We start from the raw sequence: 17503 nt of genomic DNA on the forward strand, positions 1-17503 counted from the left end.
TTGATCTTCTAACAGGCTCAAGTAATGAGTTGTTGAATTTCTCCTGTCAACGGTGGATGGTTAATAGGACAGAGCATAATTGAGCAAAACCATCTATTACCGACGTATTGTAGTGCGAGTCGTATTTCAAAGAGACTTCAAATAACTAGAGTTACAAGACCAACCAACTTCAAAACATAAAGTTGTCATTGCATAACGATCCTAAAGAAGCAAATTAAACGGTGGTGGCACCACAGCAGTGATCCACCAACGGTCACCATACACATCAGCCCTCCCATGGGGAGTGGGATGGACTCTCTGCCCTTTTAACACTCCTCGCAGCACCACGAAATCCTCGCCTGGGAAGTTGGAACACAACACCTAGCCATTTTCTATCTGCGCCTCGTCTGAAATTCTTGTCTCGCCTTATCTAACGGCACTGAAATTTTTTGTTGCACGGCGTTCTCATAAACCGAATGCTTAGACCCAGCAATTTGGGAAGAGCTTCCCGACTGTTCTGCCCATGAGCCATTCCAGCTCAGAAGATGCTACAGGCACTTGTTCAGCAATGAGAGAGAGAGCATCTTTGGCACCTTTATAACCACACTCTGGTACTACGAATGGGAAGTCACTGCAAAAAGGAAAAAAAGAAGAAGATATAAAGCAAAACACACAAAAGCCAAGTGAGTTTGATTTCCTCGTTGGTGTGCTCTAAATATCCTCTCCACGTGTTCTTTTGTTCAAGGAGTGAAGCTGGCAAAACTTACCTGCCCCACATTATTCGGTTCACACCATAGTGGGTAATAAGTTTTGAAAGAAGGTCAGATAAATCGAGGTACGGAAATGGCATTCTCGACACTCTGAAAAGAGCACTGAGTTTTACGTACACCTGTTCAGTAAAAGATCGTGTCAACAAGAACCTCCAGCTGATATGTTAATAAGAGATAGAAATCCACTGTGAAAGACGGTCTAAAGAGGTGGGGTTGTCCAAGCGAAAAATACAAGAAGACGTGGCTCAGAAAGTTATTATTCATGAGTAACATTTAAACAACACTTGCTATATGGCAGCAGCAACCAAGTAAAAAGTCGTATTAATAGAAACGGAGAAGAAACTGCACGCCTGTCTAGGACACCGATACCTGAGGGTATCTGGACAATCTTAGAAGCTCAGAGAAGGTGCGACTATCCTCATCGTTTCTGAACAAGACAAATAAGTGCGTCAATGTTTGCTAAACATCTAAGGAATTGAATGACATCTTGATGTCAGTACAATTAAATCACTCACAGTGGTGGCTTGCAGAAAGCTAAATGATCAAGCAAAACCACTGTCGAAGGAAATTCTTTGCACAGCTCCTCGATTTCTGAAATATGGAGATTGAGGCCCTGGGTAATTACAGAAATGTGAGCTCATAGCATTTCAATATAATGAGTGAGAATTCGAATGAAGGCTCAAGATGCGATATAAGGTCTTTGAGATATATTGGTCTTGCGAATAACAAGACATAAACATCGGTTTAAACCTTACCAAAAAAAAAAAATATCGGTTTACGCCATAAAACCGACAACTTCATCAAGAATCACATAGCAGACAAAAATGTCCGCATAATTGAAAAGGAGGATGCCATACTTTCATGCACATGAAGCCCACAGGTACCCCAAGCTCTCCCGCTTTAGAGAACAATGCCTTTCCAACTTCATTGGTCATCTGCCAACATCAACATGTATGTTATAGACATCACAGAAACTCAGAGAAGTTCACTGTTCTTTATACTAAATTCCAGTAGCGTCTAATACAGGTTTGAAGGATCAAGATTCGCACTTTGCCAGAATCTAGGACATCTTACACGAATTCTCCCTCTTAGGATGTCCGACATAAAAAGCTTTTACACTGATAGAATCTTCCCTCCTCGTTCATTAGCATATGCAAAATTGCGTTTCGTTTCTGTATAATTGAAGCCATCTTTAAAGCCAGAATACATGATCCTTGGCAACCAGTTCATAGCGCAGAAGTACAAAGTATGCAGAAATTTCTTTCTTTCTTTCTCATATTGGTTCCTCCTGAAAGTCAGTGGAACTATCTGCTGGATACGTCTAATACCGCATGTACTAAATCTGAATCAGCAAAGAAAATCATCTCAAAGCAGTTGTGCTGATAGTTCGGATTGAAATCAACACCTTTTGACCGGAAGGCCACAGATATGGGTTGAAACGAACAGCTCTAAAACCATCCTGTCACTATAACGGAACAACATCAGAGATTAGCCTAATTCCATCAAGTACTTTTAAATGATGACAACTGCAATGTTCAGACCTTCAAAACAAGCTGCTCCAACTTCTCAATCCCACTTCCATCTTCTGCAGCATTGGCAAGGCAACAACCAGCAAATTTAGTTGGATACTTTTTTAAGATGCTGTGCAAGTACAAGATTGTATGAGGAAAATACATACCGAAAAGGAGAGCAATTAAGCAGAGCATACTCCAGTTGACCATGAGTTACTATACTTTACAAGGTAAATAGTAATCGAACCAGTGACATCCAATTTGATGGGGGAAAAAAGTGAAGCTAAATTCTTGATGACTATTGATCTACTATTTGATTGCCCATATTTAGAAATGCAGCAATTTCAGCCACCACTTGTGTGGCATCCAACTTAGGGCAGGACTAGTGCATGAAGTCTTAGATAATTCTAGTTTCTGCTATGAAGAATCAAATTGTGCGAAGAACGATATAAATTTCAACAGACCTCGTCACTAAAGAGTGGTCGAACTTGTGATTAATAGGTTGCACAATGAGAGCACCATCTACGCCTGCTTCATCCATACACTGCATAAATAAAACAACATGAACAGCCAAACCTCACTGAGAACGGCTTTCTAACCAAGATCGTACCTTTTCGTGCATCCACTTGGTTCATTATCTTATCTGCAGATGGCAGATGCTTCTGTACTCATCCATCTTTGAACAAATTAACACTATGTCTAAACATTTCACGTTAACCAGATTAGCCCTACTTCTCTGTGACAATAATCTTGACCCAATAACAAGAACCCTTCACGCATATTCATTTTTTGATGCCCATAACACAAAAAATACCTAAAGAAAGGAAAATAGATGCATATTTCCCGAGTAAGAAGACACTTCCAGTTACATTTGTTCTCGTCTTTGGCTCAACTAATTTAAGATGAATAGAGTAAAAGTACACCAAAATCTGCATAAATCAGCTCTCAAATTGGGTCTGCTCCGCCTTTTATCTCAAGAATGTCACATTCTTAACCACCATAAGACATACCTGGAGAAGAAAATCAACATCTCCCGGTAAAGTCGGTTCTTGCCCAGGAAAGTAGGGATATTTCTCTTCAGCCTACACTAAGCCCAAAAAAAAAAAAAAACCAGAAAAGAAGAAGAAATTACACAAACATAATAAACACAACTCCAGACCACAAATGCAATCAACTTGTCGAAACTAACGATCATCTCGTCCTCAACTTTCGTAGTTACCCCTCGAATCTAACTAAGATAGAAAATCCACCCTCCTCGTTTCAGCAATTCTGGCGAGACCGAAACAAGCACACACAGGAAGCGGAATTTTCGCGAACTTTCGGGAAGTGGGTCGACGATTACCTCCGCAGGAGAAGCCCACACGTGCAGGTGCGAATCGATCACTTTCGTGGAGAACGATGCTCTGCCCTCGGTCCCGCCTGTGGCCATTTTAGCTGCAGAAGGTTTCAACGGCGATTTCTGATGAACTGTCGTGACGACGGGTAAGGAGGTGTGAGGATGGATTGTGAGGAAAGGCCTCACTCTCCCTGCCATTTTTAAAGGTGTGGACTGCGGAGCGTATGGGAAAATCCATGGATTCGCTTACGGAGAAGCATAGAAGCCAACTCGTGCGGATGTCAGCCGTCCGATCAGAAGAAGATGAAAAATTTACGTCGTCCGATCATTTTCAAAAGAACCCCGTTTGTTTTGATCTAGAATTAGCAGAAGAAGAAGGTATGACCAAAAAAAGAAATTTACTTTCCTCGCCGACGTTAACAATAATTCTCAAGATTTCAAAAAATTACAGAAAAAATTATGACTAAATCTAAGCATCAATACGGGAAATCTAACCAACAAGTCTTGAACATATTATATTTTTATCAATTCAATCGTTAATCTCTTCACTTTTTGTCCATTGAGTCTATTCGGCCAATGTGGACACGGGCCGTCCTATGTAACTCAATCAGCGCTGACATAAGCAACTTTTAATAATATATTTTCTGAATTTTTTATTAATTTTCTTTCTTTTTCCCCTTCTTCCTCTATCGGCCGTTGGCCATGGCCGACAACCAGTAAAAGCCAACTACCGACGAGGGAAGACCTTGCCAACTTCGGGTGAGGGTTGGTCTCACCGCCGGCTTCAAGAGAGGCTCGACGTCACTAATTTGGCGAGGACGTCATGGCCCTTGCTCAAGCTTTGGTCAGAAACCGTTAACGTGGATATTGACCGTCTTACATGGCTCAACCTACATTAATGCTAACCATTTATATTAATATCTTAATATTTTTAAAATTTTTTGTTAATTTGTTAATTTTTTTCTTTTTTTCCTTCTTCCTTCGCCGGTTGGGGCCTTGGCCATGGCTAGCAATCGGCTAAAGGCAATTACCGGGGGACGACCTAGCCATCCTCAATGCCGGCTTCAGGCGAGGCCGATCCTTGAGACCGACCCTTGTCGGCCTTCGGCAAAGCTTGACCTAGCCAAGTCCAGCAAGGTGGCACAAAGGCCCTCACCTATTGGGGTTGGCCTAGGCTTGGCGAGCCTGCCGGGGCTATGAAGAGAAAAAGGAAAGAAAGAAAAGCAGAATGAAAAAAAAAAGCAACAATAAATTGATAAAAAGTTAAAAAGAAATAAAAAAAATTAAAATATCTAAGTTAGCATCGACGCCACATAGGATGGCCGGCTTTGACTGGACCGCCACATTAGCGATTTCTAACAAAATTTAATGGAGAGGACTACATTGGTAATTCGTTAAAAGTTTATGACTGAATTGACATAATTGAAAAATTTAGAACTAGATTGGCCACCATATAATAGGTTAATGACTTTTTGGAGAATTTCCTGTGGGCATGCTCAATGCCTACGAGGAATCTATGAAATCTCATAACTAATGGGCAAAGATCCAATGCTCATGATAAATCAAATCCAGCGCTTGTCGCTCACATTTTATGGCATATCTTGCTGCACAGAATGCTTATCTTCATCCTGATGGAGGAGCCTTTTTTGGAAGGCGAAGTTTGTAGAAGAAAACAGATTCGAGCTGATTAAGTTACAGAGACGGGACAGCCTTTGCTCCTAATTGCTTATAAGGACGACTGAATGAAGAAGCCAATTTACGAGTAATTGGTGATTTCTAGTTCAGTATGGGGAGCTCAATACATCGCCAACGCTTAACCTCGTTCGTGTTGTACATTGGGAAAAAGATCGACAAACGTGCAAAAAATTACATGGTACAGACTACAGATGATCAACAACCCTCAAAATTCAATCAAGAAGCCACACGGAACATCAAACCGAAACCAGATACCGATGGACGGCTCACCGCCCCCCCTCTGCAGAAGAACACCCCATTAGGGATGGCCAGGACCAGCAAGCTAGAACCTGATCATACTCACCTCGATGACCTAAGATAATCTACCAGAAAGCACAGTTAGCCAGTACATCGTTCCCAGTTCAACCTCAAATCGGATGAAAAGTAGGAACTTTCCAGCAAACAATATTTTCATTCTTACGCCAAAATTCTTTTTCAACCTTGGGAAACCGTCCGATTTGTCTACTGATAGTCCTCATGAAATTGCAAGTTGTGCCCTCAAGATCTCTTGACCGGAGTTACTATGACCCAGAAGAACATGGCAATTCCTTCTATTCCCCAGATTCTTGGGAACCGTCCCCTTCGTCATCTGGGGTTTGTTGCTGGGGGTGATGACCCACCGAGACCGTCTCGCCCCCTCCGCTCTGCCCCATCTGCTGGAAAATCTGGCTCAGTGATGACTGAGAATTCAAGACCCCACCATGGCCATCCTGGGACAACCCCAGCTCCAAACCCGGAATCCTCTGGTTGGACCCACTCAAGAAAGTGGGGAAGCTGATCAGCCCCACGTTCATGTTCGGGAACTCCACCCCTTGAAACCCAAACTTCGACACGTAATTCGAGCTCTCGGCCCCCATGCTCGCCGCCACAGCCGCAGACTGATCCGGGTAATGAACGAACCCTGGCCTGATACCGCTCACTGAGGGCCAGACCCCGCTGGCGACAACCTGCGATCTACTGAAGTTCCCATTCGAAATTGCCAAATTGGCCCTGCCTCCAAACCCAATAAGCGGCCCTACACCCCCCAACCCTTCCATCTTGGCCGAAACAGAGCTGCCCTGTTCCGAAACAGAGGAGCCTGCTGCGGTAAGGACCGAGGCGGGGACCGTCCCGGTCCCAGTGGCTGCAACGATCGACGGCTCGGCTTGCTGCAACAGCCACTGGATCGTCTCTCCATCGGTCTTGTGACCCAATTCTCTGGTCAATTGGAAAATCCTAGCCGCACACAGAGCAGGCATCCTGATTCTCCTTCCTCTGCCATCGACCTTCTTGTGCCTGTCCTTGTTGGAGCTTCGCTTGGGCGCCAATTGCTTCTTCGAGTCGTCCTTGCTCGCAATCACAATCTGGAAGTCTTTGATCTCAGAAGGGTTCTTTTCTTTCGGGTGTTGCTGCTGATTTGAGCCATTGGACTCCATGAGAGTGATGAAGCAGAGAGAGAGAAAGAGAGAGGGTGAGCGAATGGGGCCAAACAAAGACGATCTTCTTCCAAATAGAAAACCCTAGATATTTCCTATGACTTTTCAGTGCAATTTGTGAACTGAGAGAGCTACTGTTTGGAATCGGGACCGCAGAAAAACAAAAAATTCAATCTTTTTTTCCTTTCAAGTTTAAAGTCACTCCACTCCACTATCTTTCTCTTTCTTCCTTTTACCGATCCATCTCTCTGTCGTTTGACCCTTTACCGCCACACAAGATTCTAAACCATTGACTTAACACTGCTCACCAGGAGATTTTGTCAAAGTTTCACCTTCTTGTTCTGGTCTAAATGTGAAATGGAGAGCAAAGAGAACCCTTCTTAGCTGGTCTATAATCCATCCCATGCTATGGATGAGCGCGGCAACGAGTGCGAATCAATCAGAACACAGAAAATTGGAGGAGTTGGAAGATGCTGCTTTCAAGAATTATTGCAGACACCATTAACTGATGACAACCATGAGCTGCTGCAGACTTTTCCGCACCAAGTGATGTTGAGAAGACGCTTTATTTCTTCTCTCTTTTGGTATTTTCACACTCGCAAATATCAGAAGCTTCCGGTCTTAAGAGCAGCAAAGAAGGGGTCTTAGGTTTTGACAGTGTTCGCTTTTTTTTTACCTCGGTGTTATAATTGGAGGGCCTGGACGTTGAAAATTCAAGCAATCATGCGTCAAACTGTGACTGGGGGACTCAGACAAAAGTGGGTTTGTCAGTGCATTGATGTCCCCTTCTCCAAGCAGGATTGTACCAGTCGGTTGCTTGTTTCTCTTCCTGTGTGTCGTAGTAAATGGGGGATGCTCCGTGCAGAAAACACACAGAATTGGCCAAAAGCATCCTATCTCTCCTTCCGACAGGAAACGAAGGGTGAGGAGTAATCACTTCACTCTCTCTCTCTCTCTCTCTCTCTCTCTCTCTCTCTCTAAACATATACGTACATATATATATATATATGTATGTGTGTGCGCCTGAATGTCTAATTTGAACCTCAATTACTCGGGTTAGATGGCTTTATTTCAGTAAAAACACCAACTTTAGTTTGAACTTCAATTCTAGCCCGAACCTTTATTTGTCTCGTTAAAAAGCACCAACTTTAGCTCGCATTTCAACTCTAATCTCATTTTTTTTTTGTCTCATAAAAAAACACCAACTTTAACACGTATCCCAATTTTAGATTAAACTTTTTCTTTTTGTGTCGTAGAAGAAAACATAAACTTTTAGTTGGTACCCAAACTGGTCCCTACCAAGCTTTCATCCAGTATCCGCCTAGTGTACATGAAATAACACGTCGAATTATTTACAGCATCATTGGACGGAAACTCGACGAGGCCTAGATTTGGGTGTCCATTGAAAGTTGATGCTTTTTTCACGAGACAAAAAAGGGCCAAAATGAAGACTTGACACAAAGTTGGTGATTCTTTGTGAGACAAATAAAAAAAGAAGAAGTTTAAGCCAGAATTGGATATCGAGCTAAAATTGCTATTATGTTTTTTTTTTTAAAAGGGAATAGGGCCCTCATTTGATTTAGAGCCCTTATAAATAACAAGCTCGAATCCTTTGGTTGCTTCTCGATTTCCAAAGATCATAATTCAGTTGCAATGATGATAATTATCATCCGCGGCTCAATTTAAGACATTCATTAATAGGTTGAACTATGATTTCTAGAAATCGAGGAGCGTAAGAAATCGAGAATTTTATAGGGGATCCGAGAGTAATCTCTACACCATTCGACCGACCACCACAATAAAAATTTTCTCTTTCTAACCATGTTTTGTTGTACAAGAAAGTTCATCTTAGATCAACAAAGTTTTAAGTCTGTTACTAAGTCCCATTGATTTTAGAGGTAGATAACATAGACATGCCATGATTAAGTTGAATGTCACATGTCAATATATGATATTGACGTATCAAAGAAAAACTCCTCCTATTCGAGAACTTATATACTCATGGTCTTTAGTCCTTGCATCGATGAGAAATCCCCCAACTCGCCAATCAACTACACCGATATGACGGTTCAGTTTATTGCATCTTATATTCACGAGGCATCCTCTTTCGACTTTCCTTTGGACATTCGAGATAAAAATGCTTGCTTATAGGAATCAAATTCTTTGGTTGAGACTGGACATGCTAATCTCTCTCTCTCTCTCTCTCTCTCTCTCTCTCTCTCTCTCTCTCTCTCTCTCTCTCTCTCTCTCTCTCTCTCTCTCTCTCTCTCTCTCGTTGCGCGCATAGCCCTTTATTACTCATGACTGCAAAGCACACATCGAGGCTCAAAACATATAAGACGGGGCACATTGAGCTTCCCCTTCTTCTTGATGATCAGTAGGCCACGCCAACTTGACCAAATCTCCAATCTTAGCCCCGTTCCATAATTGCCGTTCTCATCATGTAATGTAAAGAGCTTTTGCACTCAAGCCCACCAAATCCTCCCAAGCTCCTAACAAGCAACAACCACCATCCATTGATCAAGAATTTATTGCTTTCCGAGCAGCCAATGAGAATCTTGACGACTTTCAACTACAAATCTCTCAACTTTTTTTTTTTTTTTTTTTGGAAAATATCATTTGGATTTGTTCCTCGGAAGTCGTCGGACCAAAGATCCGGGCGATGTCTTGTAATTATGAGTAGGGTGGAACATATGCATCAATTTGCTCAAACGCAGAGGCTTTCCATAGGTTCTGCGTCACTCTCAACTCGGCACCGCTTCGTGGGTCCCCACTCCCCTCCTCCTATCGTTCATTAGCTTCTTGACACGTCACCCGATTTCCACCAATAAAAGGTTCTACTTTGCCTCTGATGCCGACAATAAAAAAATTTTAGTTTTGCCACGTCGTCTGGGAATGTTCGCTTAGAAAAATGGGGCTCCTTCCCTATTCTATTCTATCCTCTTCTTTAGTTCCATCGCATGATTGCCCGAGGACATGGTAATCCAAATTTAAGGGTAGTGGGTAGATAAGTACTAGGAACAAATATTTTTATTTTTTTGAGTCTCGATGTGCGACGCTGTCAATCCGTCGGAGGCGTTGGTCTGTCTTTCGCTGTAAGGTTGTATTACCTACTCGCATTACAGAAAATAATGTAGATGAGAAAGAAAAAGAGAGAGGGAATCATCTGGTGCCAGTGAACATGTTTAAATGGGAGTGTTAATTCTGAACTTGCTTAAAGGGGTTTTCCTTTAGTTGCATTAAAAGTGTCAGAGAGCACCACATCTGTGAATCAAGATTCGTGATGATCTTCATCTTGTTTCATGAAAGAGTGAAGAAGATGCAGTTAGTCGAAGAGGGATTGGACGTTTGCCAAAGAGATCTATCTTCTCATATTTGGTTCTTGACGATCCGATTTGGGTAATCTCAACCTCTGGTTTCGAACCAAACCGATTGTGCCCAAGCATTATGTACACAAAATAAGAACTTTGAGTCGATGTGGGGATTGGCTGGAGATCGATGGCGCACGTTGAGTCGATGTGGAGATTGGCTGGAGATTGATGGTGGAACATGCACAGTACACCTGCCACGATGACTGGGACGACGGGCACGGCATCATAAACCAGTACCTGGGTTTTAGGAAATGTTTGATGTGAATCAATATGACCACCGGTTTTTATTCTTGGTTAAAAAAAAAAAAAAACAAGAAAACCGAAGAAGTCTTTGATCCGTTCTGGATGAATTCATGAATCATCAGAACTGGCATTACTCAAAAATCCCAACCCCGAAGATGGACTGAGCTTCTTGACAAATCAGGATCAAAATGAAGTATACTTTCTGCCGACATCGATTCATTCTTCCTCTTACTTTTCGGTTTTCCCATTTTATTCGCAAGACTTGACACAATGCCTCCCTGCCAGAAGAAGAAACTCTGAGAAGCCAAAGCAGCGAGGCAAAAGAAACAAATTTGTAACCAACTACCTCCTTAGATTTACGTATTCGAGTTACCCATTACCAAATTCCATCCATTCAAGGAGAAATTCATTTGTAGAGAGGCTACACATACCATTTCTTCCAGAAGTTCAAGACAAAACCAGGATACCATGAGACAAACCCTGAAATGCTCATGTTTTGTCGCCTTCCAGATTTGTAAGAAAGCGGAACAAATGGGAGTAAGCCGTGAAACATTTTCACCACTGGTGACAGACGCCGATCCTGCTCTTCATTCTGTCCTAAGAGCTGCTTCTACCTAATGATACCAGGGTCCTGACCAGAGCACCTGGACATTACCCTATTAATCCACTTCAGAAGTGAACGAGAATAACCAAGGTTAGGCATATGGAGCTTTCCTCTGTCGGAGCCACGATCTGACCCAAATGAGTTTACTGCTCCATCCCGAGGTCACCCCAACGGACCTTGTATCTTGCTGCAAGATAGTGGGCCCCAACTGGGCCCCGGCTTCCATGAGGGTAGTACTCGGGGATCATCTTCTTCTCCTCAAGTTCGTTCAACACCGGCGTGAAGAGTGACCAAGCAGCATCAAGTTCGTCACTGCGGATGAACAGCCTTCTTTCTCCTTCGATGGCGTCGAGTAAAAGCCTCTCATATGCATCTGGGATCTCCTTTGAATATCTGTAAAGCACCAGGACAATCATTTCCTTTTTTTGTGTGCAGATGATAGCAGAATGTGGTGCAAAGTGCGCACCAAGTACAAAGCCAATAAAGTGCCTAATGACATAGAAGCTATTAAGAAAGTTACCTTGCTGCATAGTGCAGATTTAGATTACTCCGGTCCAATCTCATCCCCAAACCAGGGACCTTGTTATTGATTTTCAAATAAATGGCCTCATCTGGCTGAACTCGAATAACCAGCTCATTTGTGGCTTGATCGAGATCTGTCCCTATGTTTCGATTATAGAGATTACCTGGCACGTGTCTGAACTGCACCCTTATCTCAGTCCTGTGTTAAAGGACAGCAGAAAAACAAAGGTAAAAGGCAAATTCGTGATACTCTTTGCGAAATAACTCAAACCAAGAAGTAAAAACTGTTCATGATATCTCAAAACCACATTTACATCTTATTATGCAATGCCTTTCCAGCTTTCATCAAGAAAGGCACGCCATCCCATCTCGCATTATCTATGAAAAGCGCAGCTGCGGCAAAAGTTGGTGTTAGGCTGTCTTTAGGCACAGTGTTGTCATCTGTATAAGCCGGGTAGGTGATCCCTCCTTTAGTGTGGCTCTTGTATTGCCCTACAACCACATCTTCAAGACTCAGTGGCCTCATAGAACGCAACACTTTGACCTGGTATATACTCGAAATAATCAGTACAGCAATCCATCCAAAAACACAAAAGCAAAATTAGGTTTCCGTTTAAGTACCTTTTCATTCCTGATATCCTCAGCATCCAAACTCACAGGAGTTTCCATTGCAAAGAGTGCAAGCATTTGGAGCAGGTGATTTTGCATGATATCTCTTATAATCCCGTAGTGGTCAAAGTACCTGAAACACACAGTGGCATTTAAGCAAACCTTAAGCTTAAGCAGTAGATTGACTAAAAGCCCACAGACAAAGAAACATACCCTCCACGTCCTTCCGTGCCAAAATCTTCTGAAAATATCAATTGCACATTCCTTATATACTGCCTTGACCATAAAGGTTCGAAAATGAGATTCGAAAAGCGTAGAACGGATAAGTTTTCCACAAGCTCCTTCCCTAGATAGTGGTCAATCCTGTAAGAAGCACTCTCTTAGTCAGCTCATACTCAATATTACCGACCAATGGATTAGCATCATAGTTGATGAAAGCAGTACCTGAAAATCTGATCCTCCTCTAGGTACTGCTTAAGAGCTTTGGTCAAAGCAGCTGATGATTCTGAATCCCGACCAAAGGGTTTCTCGACAATGACCCTAGTCCAGCCATTACCAGATGAAGCTGATAAGCTTGCGCATCTTACAGCTTCAATGAAAATATTTGGCGGAATTGAAAGATAGAAGAGGCGATTAGAGACTCTTCCACCCTATATACAGACCGTTCGTAATTGTCCCATGAAATAGAAAAAGAGAATCAGTAAAACAAACAAAAACTCTCACCTCAGCTTATGTGAGGCATGCAGTAAATTACACAACCAAGTCACACCAATAGAAAGCTCAAACTCGATACAATTGAGTTTGAATTTGAACTGAACTACAATGAGTAAGCCAACAACTCGATTATTTTAGATCAAGCTGTCATAATCTGCGTAATAATAATCACAAATTATGAAAAACCATGGCAAATTAGAACAAAAATTAGTGTTTAGGGCTTGCAACTGGTTGGCCCACTCGCATGATATAACCTTGCTAGTGAGTTGCATTTTTTGTCAAAAGTAATTCTCCAGAAACAAAATCTGGTCTAGAACAAGATGATGCGCTCAACTTCTTTTGAAAATGGTTGGCCGTGACTTATTAAAGCGACGCCACATGTTGATTCTGTAACACGAGTTTAGACAAATAAACTAGACTTCCAAGAAGTATTCAGTTTAGTACTAATCTAAGAGGGATTAGACGCCCTAGCTATTGATTGGACAAAATACAGATAAGATTATTGAGTTGTTCTATGTGATGCATTCCACGATAAAATTTATTCTCAAAGGGGGAAAGGCGCCATAAACATGGTAGAAGCATAAAAGCACAAGAAAATTAGAACATTGGGGTTTTTGTCCTGCCAATAACTATATCAGACTGGACCCTCTATAATAAACATGTCATGTGGTCCGGTCTCGTTTGACCTCATTCATAAGCCATTTGCTCTTCATTTTGGAAATGTGCAATAACCTGGTTTGACATGACAATAAAACGACACAGAAAACCAAATTGCCATCCCCACTTTCCCTTTGCATAAATGCATGAATATTTTGCGAATTACTAGCAAAGTCAAAAATCAAGTACATTACTAAGATTACCTCGTGCTCCTTCAGCTTTTTGTCTAGCTGCACAAAGTTATCTTGAGAATCATATTGACCAGAATGATAGAAGCATCTTTTGAGGAATTGGTCCATCTTTTCACCACAGTTCTCCCTGAGAGACAAAAAGATAAAATTTATTCGCTTGATCCAATCTCCCAATAAGCAAAGAGACAGCTTCCAAGAGAGTCGAGCATCTCGTAATGCACCAAAATCCTCAACAGCAAGGTGGACATTTTAAACCGCACAGAAAGAAAAGATAAGAGCTAGTTCACCTTTTATCAATCCGGCACGTGAGTGTCCTGCTAATCATGTTTCTGAGTTCTTCATCGGTCATCTTAGTCCGAGCATAACCGAATATAGTGAAGTGCTGCAAACATAGAAGCATGATCACTCAGCTTGCTTTGTGTATGCATCCACAAGCACAAATCACAGCTAAAGATATTATTTTCATATGATTAAGCAAGCATACTTCCAATAGCTCCATACCTCAGGGAGACAATCTTCATAGTACAGCGCAAAAAGTGCAGGAAATATCTTCTTCTTGGCAAGGTCACCAGAGGCCCCGACAACAGTGATACTGACGGTGGAGCCATTGTTATTCAAGAATTCAGCTGCAACTTTAGTTTCTTCAGATGATGTGGCTGAGACCAGCCCCTCTGTTAATTCCTTGAAAGGAGTCTCATTTTTTACCAGTGCTGGAGCTACTGCACCTAAATGAAATGATCAAACAAGTAAAGAAGACAGGAAGAGAAGTCCCACAATTCACACTCATCAGTCTCACAAGAAGCTTTACCATTTCCTTAAAGAGTGAGAGAATGCCTGCCATAAAGGACGGTTTAGTCACGATGTTCAATCGATTTCTTTTCCCTATGTCCTAGAACAGAGAAGATAGTAGCCCAACAGGACCAGCTGAACAAAGACTTCCAGATTAACATGCACAAATACCATCAATTATCTTTGCCACTTGATCAGATATCAAGCCAAACATTCTTAAACCGACCGCATAGTTTCCAAGAGATCATGATAAGCGATTGAGAAAGTCCTACAAATCTACACAACCACCCACCACCTCCAATTCTGATAAATTAATTCGATTTAACACCAACAACAACATCAGAAATTAAAAGGACATCGTTCTGTGATTGGCAGCCATACAAACAGGAGATAACTTAATGAGTTGGGTCAATTCCAAGACCGAGCTGACAAAATGACCAACAGGCCGCTGCAATTGTGGCAATATTATGCATAATGATAATCTGAAAAAGGGACCAAAGATGAAGATGACGAACCATCTTGCATGTGTATGGCGCTTGTGAAGCATTTCCCGCGGAACCGAGAAGAAACCTTAGCCGAACAAAACCGCTTCGGAATCGAAGATAGCGCTATCCGCCGATGATGGTGTCCATATATCGACGGCGGCGGCGGCGCGTGGGAAGACGAGGAGGAGGAGGACGACGACGGCGACAATGGAGTTGCGTATGAGCGACAACTCGTCGAAGAAAGCGTCGCCATCCAATCAAACTTTCTCGGAAAAGCCAAAAAAAAAATAAAAATCGGAGCTTTCTTTGCTGTATTGCTAAAGCAAAATCCCACCAAACAACAAGCGCCGCTCGTCCTTTCGATCGTCGACGCACAGCGGCGAAAATGGTTCCTGATTGTTGGGAGACGATGAGTGAAATGAAAGAGTTTACGAAGACGCAAGAATGGTTTCCATTAAGAAGAGGAGGAGCTTCGGAGATGCCGAGGGGGCGAGTCCCTTGAGATCTCCGAAAGGCTGGTTTTGTCTTTGCAACAAGGAATCGCCCATCAAATTCTCATTTTCTTCTGCGTAGAAAGGAGACAAGTGGTGCTTTCGTCAGAATTTTGTTTGCTTTTTTTTTTTATCGGATTATTTTCTTTGTCTTTTTAATCTAATTTAATGTTTCACTATACAAGCTGCGCTATATACACTATATGTCAGGTGTGATTGCGAAACTCTACTCCCTATTCACGCGTCCCTATCCCACTTTCTCCAAAAGTAGGGATTCGAACTCGTCATCTCTCTCTTTTCAAATAAGAAAAATGACCACCAAATCCCGGTGGTTGGTTATTTCCTTATTTACTTTTATTATAACGATGGTGATTATGTGTTGATCATTAATCGATTTGGTTAACTAATATTTTACTTACCCACCAAACCTAAGCCCAATATACCTCGTGGACTAGACACTAAAAAACTTTCCACATGATGCACGCCGAATTGACGGGGGCTTTGAAACAAGTAGCTAAGACGTGTAGGGTAGACAACCTGACATCAAAATTGAAAAACCCTTTCTCCAAGAGCCTAAGAGATCGGCGGAATTTTCTTTATAACATTGATCCTATTCGATAGATCAGACTGACTATGATCATAATGGAAGCGGTTTGCGCAAGCTAGACCATCTCGTGAAAAAGCATCTTATCTTGTAAACTAGTCTTAATGGGCATGCGATGTACGAGATTGTTTAAGGTACCATCGAAATAATTTACCCGATATTTCTTATAAAAATTATCTAGGAGAAATCATATGTATGTTTACTTAATTTCGGTAGCATGATAATTTTTCCACGCTTATTTTAAAAGTGAAATGGGATAAATCCGAATGACGTACTCGACTGTTAAATATCATAATGACATGGGATTTCCCTGGGGAGCATGGTTTGACCAGCTCGAGTTCAGTTTGTTTCCTTTGGAACTGGGGATCAAATGTGACGAGAACAAGAACGAATGGGCTGGGCTAGAGTCAGCAAATTAAGAGGCTCGAATTGGGACCCCGGCCTATGAATCTTCAAGTCGCACGCTTTCGGTTGCAGCTGCCCACGAGCCGCTTTCTTTTTTTGTTGTTGTTGTTCATTTGACATTTCTCTGTAGGTTGACTATTAGCGATAGCGAGATATCATCAATTAGGTTCTTTCCACATGATCAATTGCTGTTGAAGCATAGAAAAAGGTTTGAATGGATTGGGATCCACCTTTGCCTCCACTAGAATGTCACGTACACCCATCGAACGGGGTGAGTCGGATCGAATTTGGGTTAGATTATAAATGTTACCAACCAAATGGATCCATATAACCCATTTATTACCTATTTTATTATAATGCAGATCTAGCGACTCATATTCCTAAAGTATTTTCATACTTAATTAAATCTAGAAAAATCTACGCTAAAATTGAGGTTAAAGTACAAAGCGAGCACTTTACCAAAAAAAAAAAAAAAGTGCGGAGCGAGCAAGCGTGAGTCGAGTGAAAATGGGAGAGAATGAAGAGAGGGTCGGGTGGATTCAGTCCGAGTAAGTTATAATCCATTTATAACCTATTTAATATATACTTTATTTAAATTCATTTATGACCCATTTATGGAATATAACTAACTCACTTAACAATTCAACCTATTATATATGAGTTTTTTCTTTCAAACATTACGTATGGGTTTTTTTTTTTTTCCTGTCAAAACATTATATATGAGTTTTTTTTTTTCTGTCAAAATTAAGAAATGGGTTTATGACTATTTTGACAAGTTTAATAATGTCAGATTGAAGGCTCCAATCAAGAATTAACTAATCAATTAGGTGAGCCCGCCATCGTAGTTCCACCATGTGCCAGTGGGGAAACGCAAACGCAAGCTTGTGATATCTTGTCCTGACAGGAGAATTCAGGGAATCTAACCCACGGCTGATACGACGCGCTTAGCTTTCTATGTCGAGGAACGTACTATTACGTTTTATCCGTAATGTTGTTTGGCACGTGGAGTCAAAATCAACATGTTTTTCACCGACGCGAATTACAAGCAACACCAATTGTCAGCCCTCTCATAT

The 17503-nt window shown here is 41.7% G+C and overlaps 3 protein-coding genes across 5 annotated transcripts; all 3 read right to left on the minus strand.

Moving 5' to 3' along the window:
- Positions 1-79: 79 nt before the first annotated feature.
- Positions 80-3830, minus strand: LOC115749428. 3 transcript variants are annotated; one of them, XM_030686241.2, is made up of 10 exons: positions 3603-3828; positions 3271-3342; positions 2725-2804; positions 2291-2390; positions 2155-2208; positions 1607-1684; positions 1265-1362; positions 1119-1176; positions 747-868; positions 80-610 (listed from the first exon to the last, which is right to left on the minus strand). In XM_030686241.2, exons 1-10 carry the CDS (start codon positions 3792-3794, stop codon positions 460-462), a joined length of 1005 nt encoding a protein of 334 aa, XP_030542101.1. In that variant the 5' UTR covers positions 3795-3828; the 3' UTR covers positions 80-459. The 3 variants fall into 3 exon arrangements, with proteins under 3 accessions (XP_030542101.1, XP_048137534.1, XP_030542102.1); XM_048281577.1 differs by having other exon boundaries at positions 2871-3342; positions 3603-3679; XM_030686242.2 differs by lacking the exon at positions 3271-3342 and having other exon boundaries at positions 3603-3830.
- A 1785-nt stretch (positions 3831-5615) lies between these two features.
- LOC115749325 (transcription factor TCP20-like) lies at positions 5616-6950 on the minus strand. The gene has a single exon (XM_030686083.2). It carries the CDS (start codon positions 6743-6745, stop codon positions 5882-5884), a length of 864 nt encoding a protein of 287 aa, XP_030541943.1. The 5' UTR covers positions 6746-6950; the 3' UTR covers positions 5616-5881.
- Positions 6951-10738: 3788 nt separating this feature from the next.
- Positions 10739-15496, minus strand: LOC115749323 (glucose-6-phosphate 1-dehydrogenase, chloroplastic). The gene is made up of 10 exons (XM_030686081.2): positions 14961-15496; positions 14158-14381; positions 13944-14038; positions 13669-13783; positions 12539-12744; positions 12308-12457; positions 12107-12227; positions 11800-12029; positions 11484-11684; positions 10739-11356 (listed from the first exon to the last, which is right to left on the minus strand). The coding sequence occupies exons 1-10, from the start codon at positions 15181-15183 to the stop codon at positions 11107-11109; spliced, it is 1815 nt and encodes a 604-aa protein (XP_030541941.1). The 5' UTR covers positions 15184-15496; the 3' UTR covers positions 10739-11106.
- Positions 15497-17503: the final 2007 nt, after the last annotated feature.

Source organism: Rhodamnia argentea, chromosome 6 (genome assembly GCF_020921035.1).
Source record: "Rhodamnia argentea isolate NSW1041297 chromosome 6, ASM2092103v1, whole genome shotgun sequence".
NCBI classification, from domain to species: domain Eukaryota; kingdom Viridiplantae; phylum Streptophyta; class Magnoliopsida; order Myrtales; family Myrtaceae; genus Rhodamnia; species Rhodamnia argentea.

Bases quoted from the DNA above. Each gene is read 5' to 3' on its own strand.
- LOC115749428 (XM_030686241.2), bottom strand. From the start codon at position 3,794: ATGGCAGGGAGAGTGAGGCCTTTCCTCACAATCCATCCTCACACCTCC. The intron at 2,805-3,270 runs GTATGTCTTATG...TTATTTATGCAG, and splicing joins ATGTTGATTTTCTTCTCCAG to TGTATGGATGAAGCAGGCGT. The intron at 2,391-2,724 runs GTCTGTTGAAAT...GTACTTGCACAG, and splicing joins GACCACTCTTTAGTGACGAG to CATCTTAAAAAAGTATCCAA.
- LOC115749325 (XM_030686083.2), bottom strand. From the start codon at position 6,745: ATGGAGTCCAATGGCTCAAATCAGCAGCAACACCCGAAAGAAAAGAAC.
- LOC115749323 (XM_030686081.2), bottom strand. From the start codon at position 15,183: ATGGCGACGCTTTCTTCGACGAGTTGTCGCTCATACGCAACTCCATTG. The intron at 12,030-12,106 runs GTACTTAAACGG...AGTATATACCAG, and splicing joins AGGATATCAGGAATGAAAAG to GTCAAAGTGTTGCGTTCTAT. The intron at 11,357-11,483 runs GTAACTTTCTTA...GGTGCTTTACAG, and splicing joins AATCTGCACTATGCAGCAAG to ATATTCAAAGGAGATCCCAG.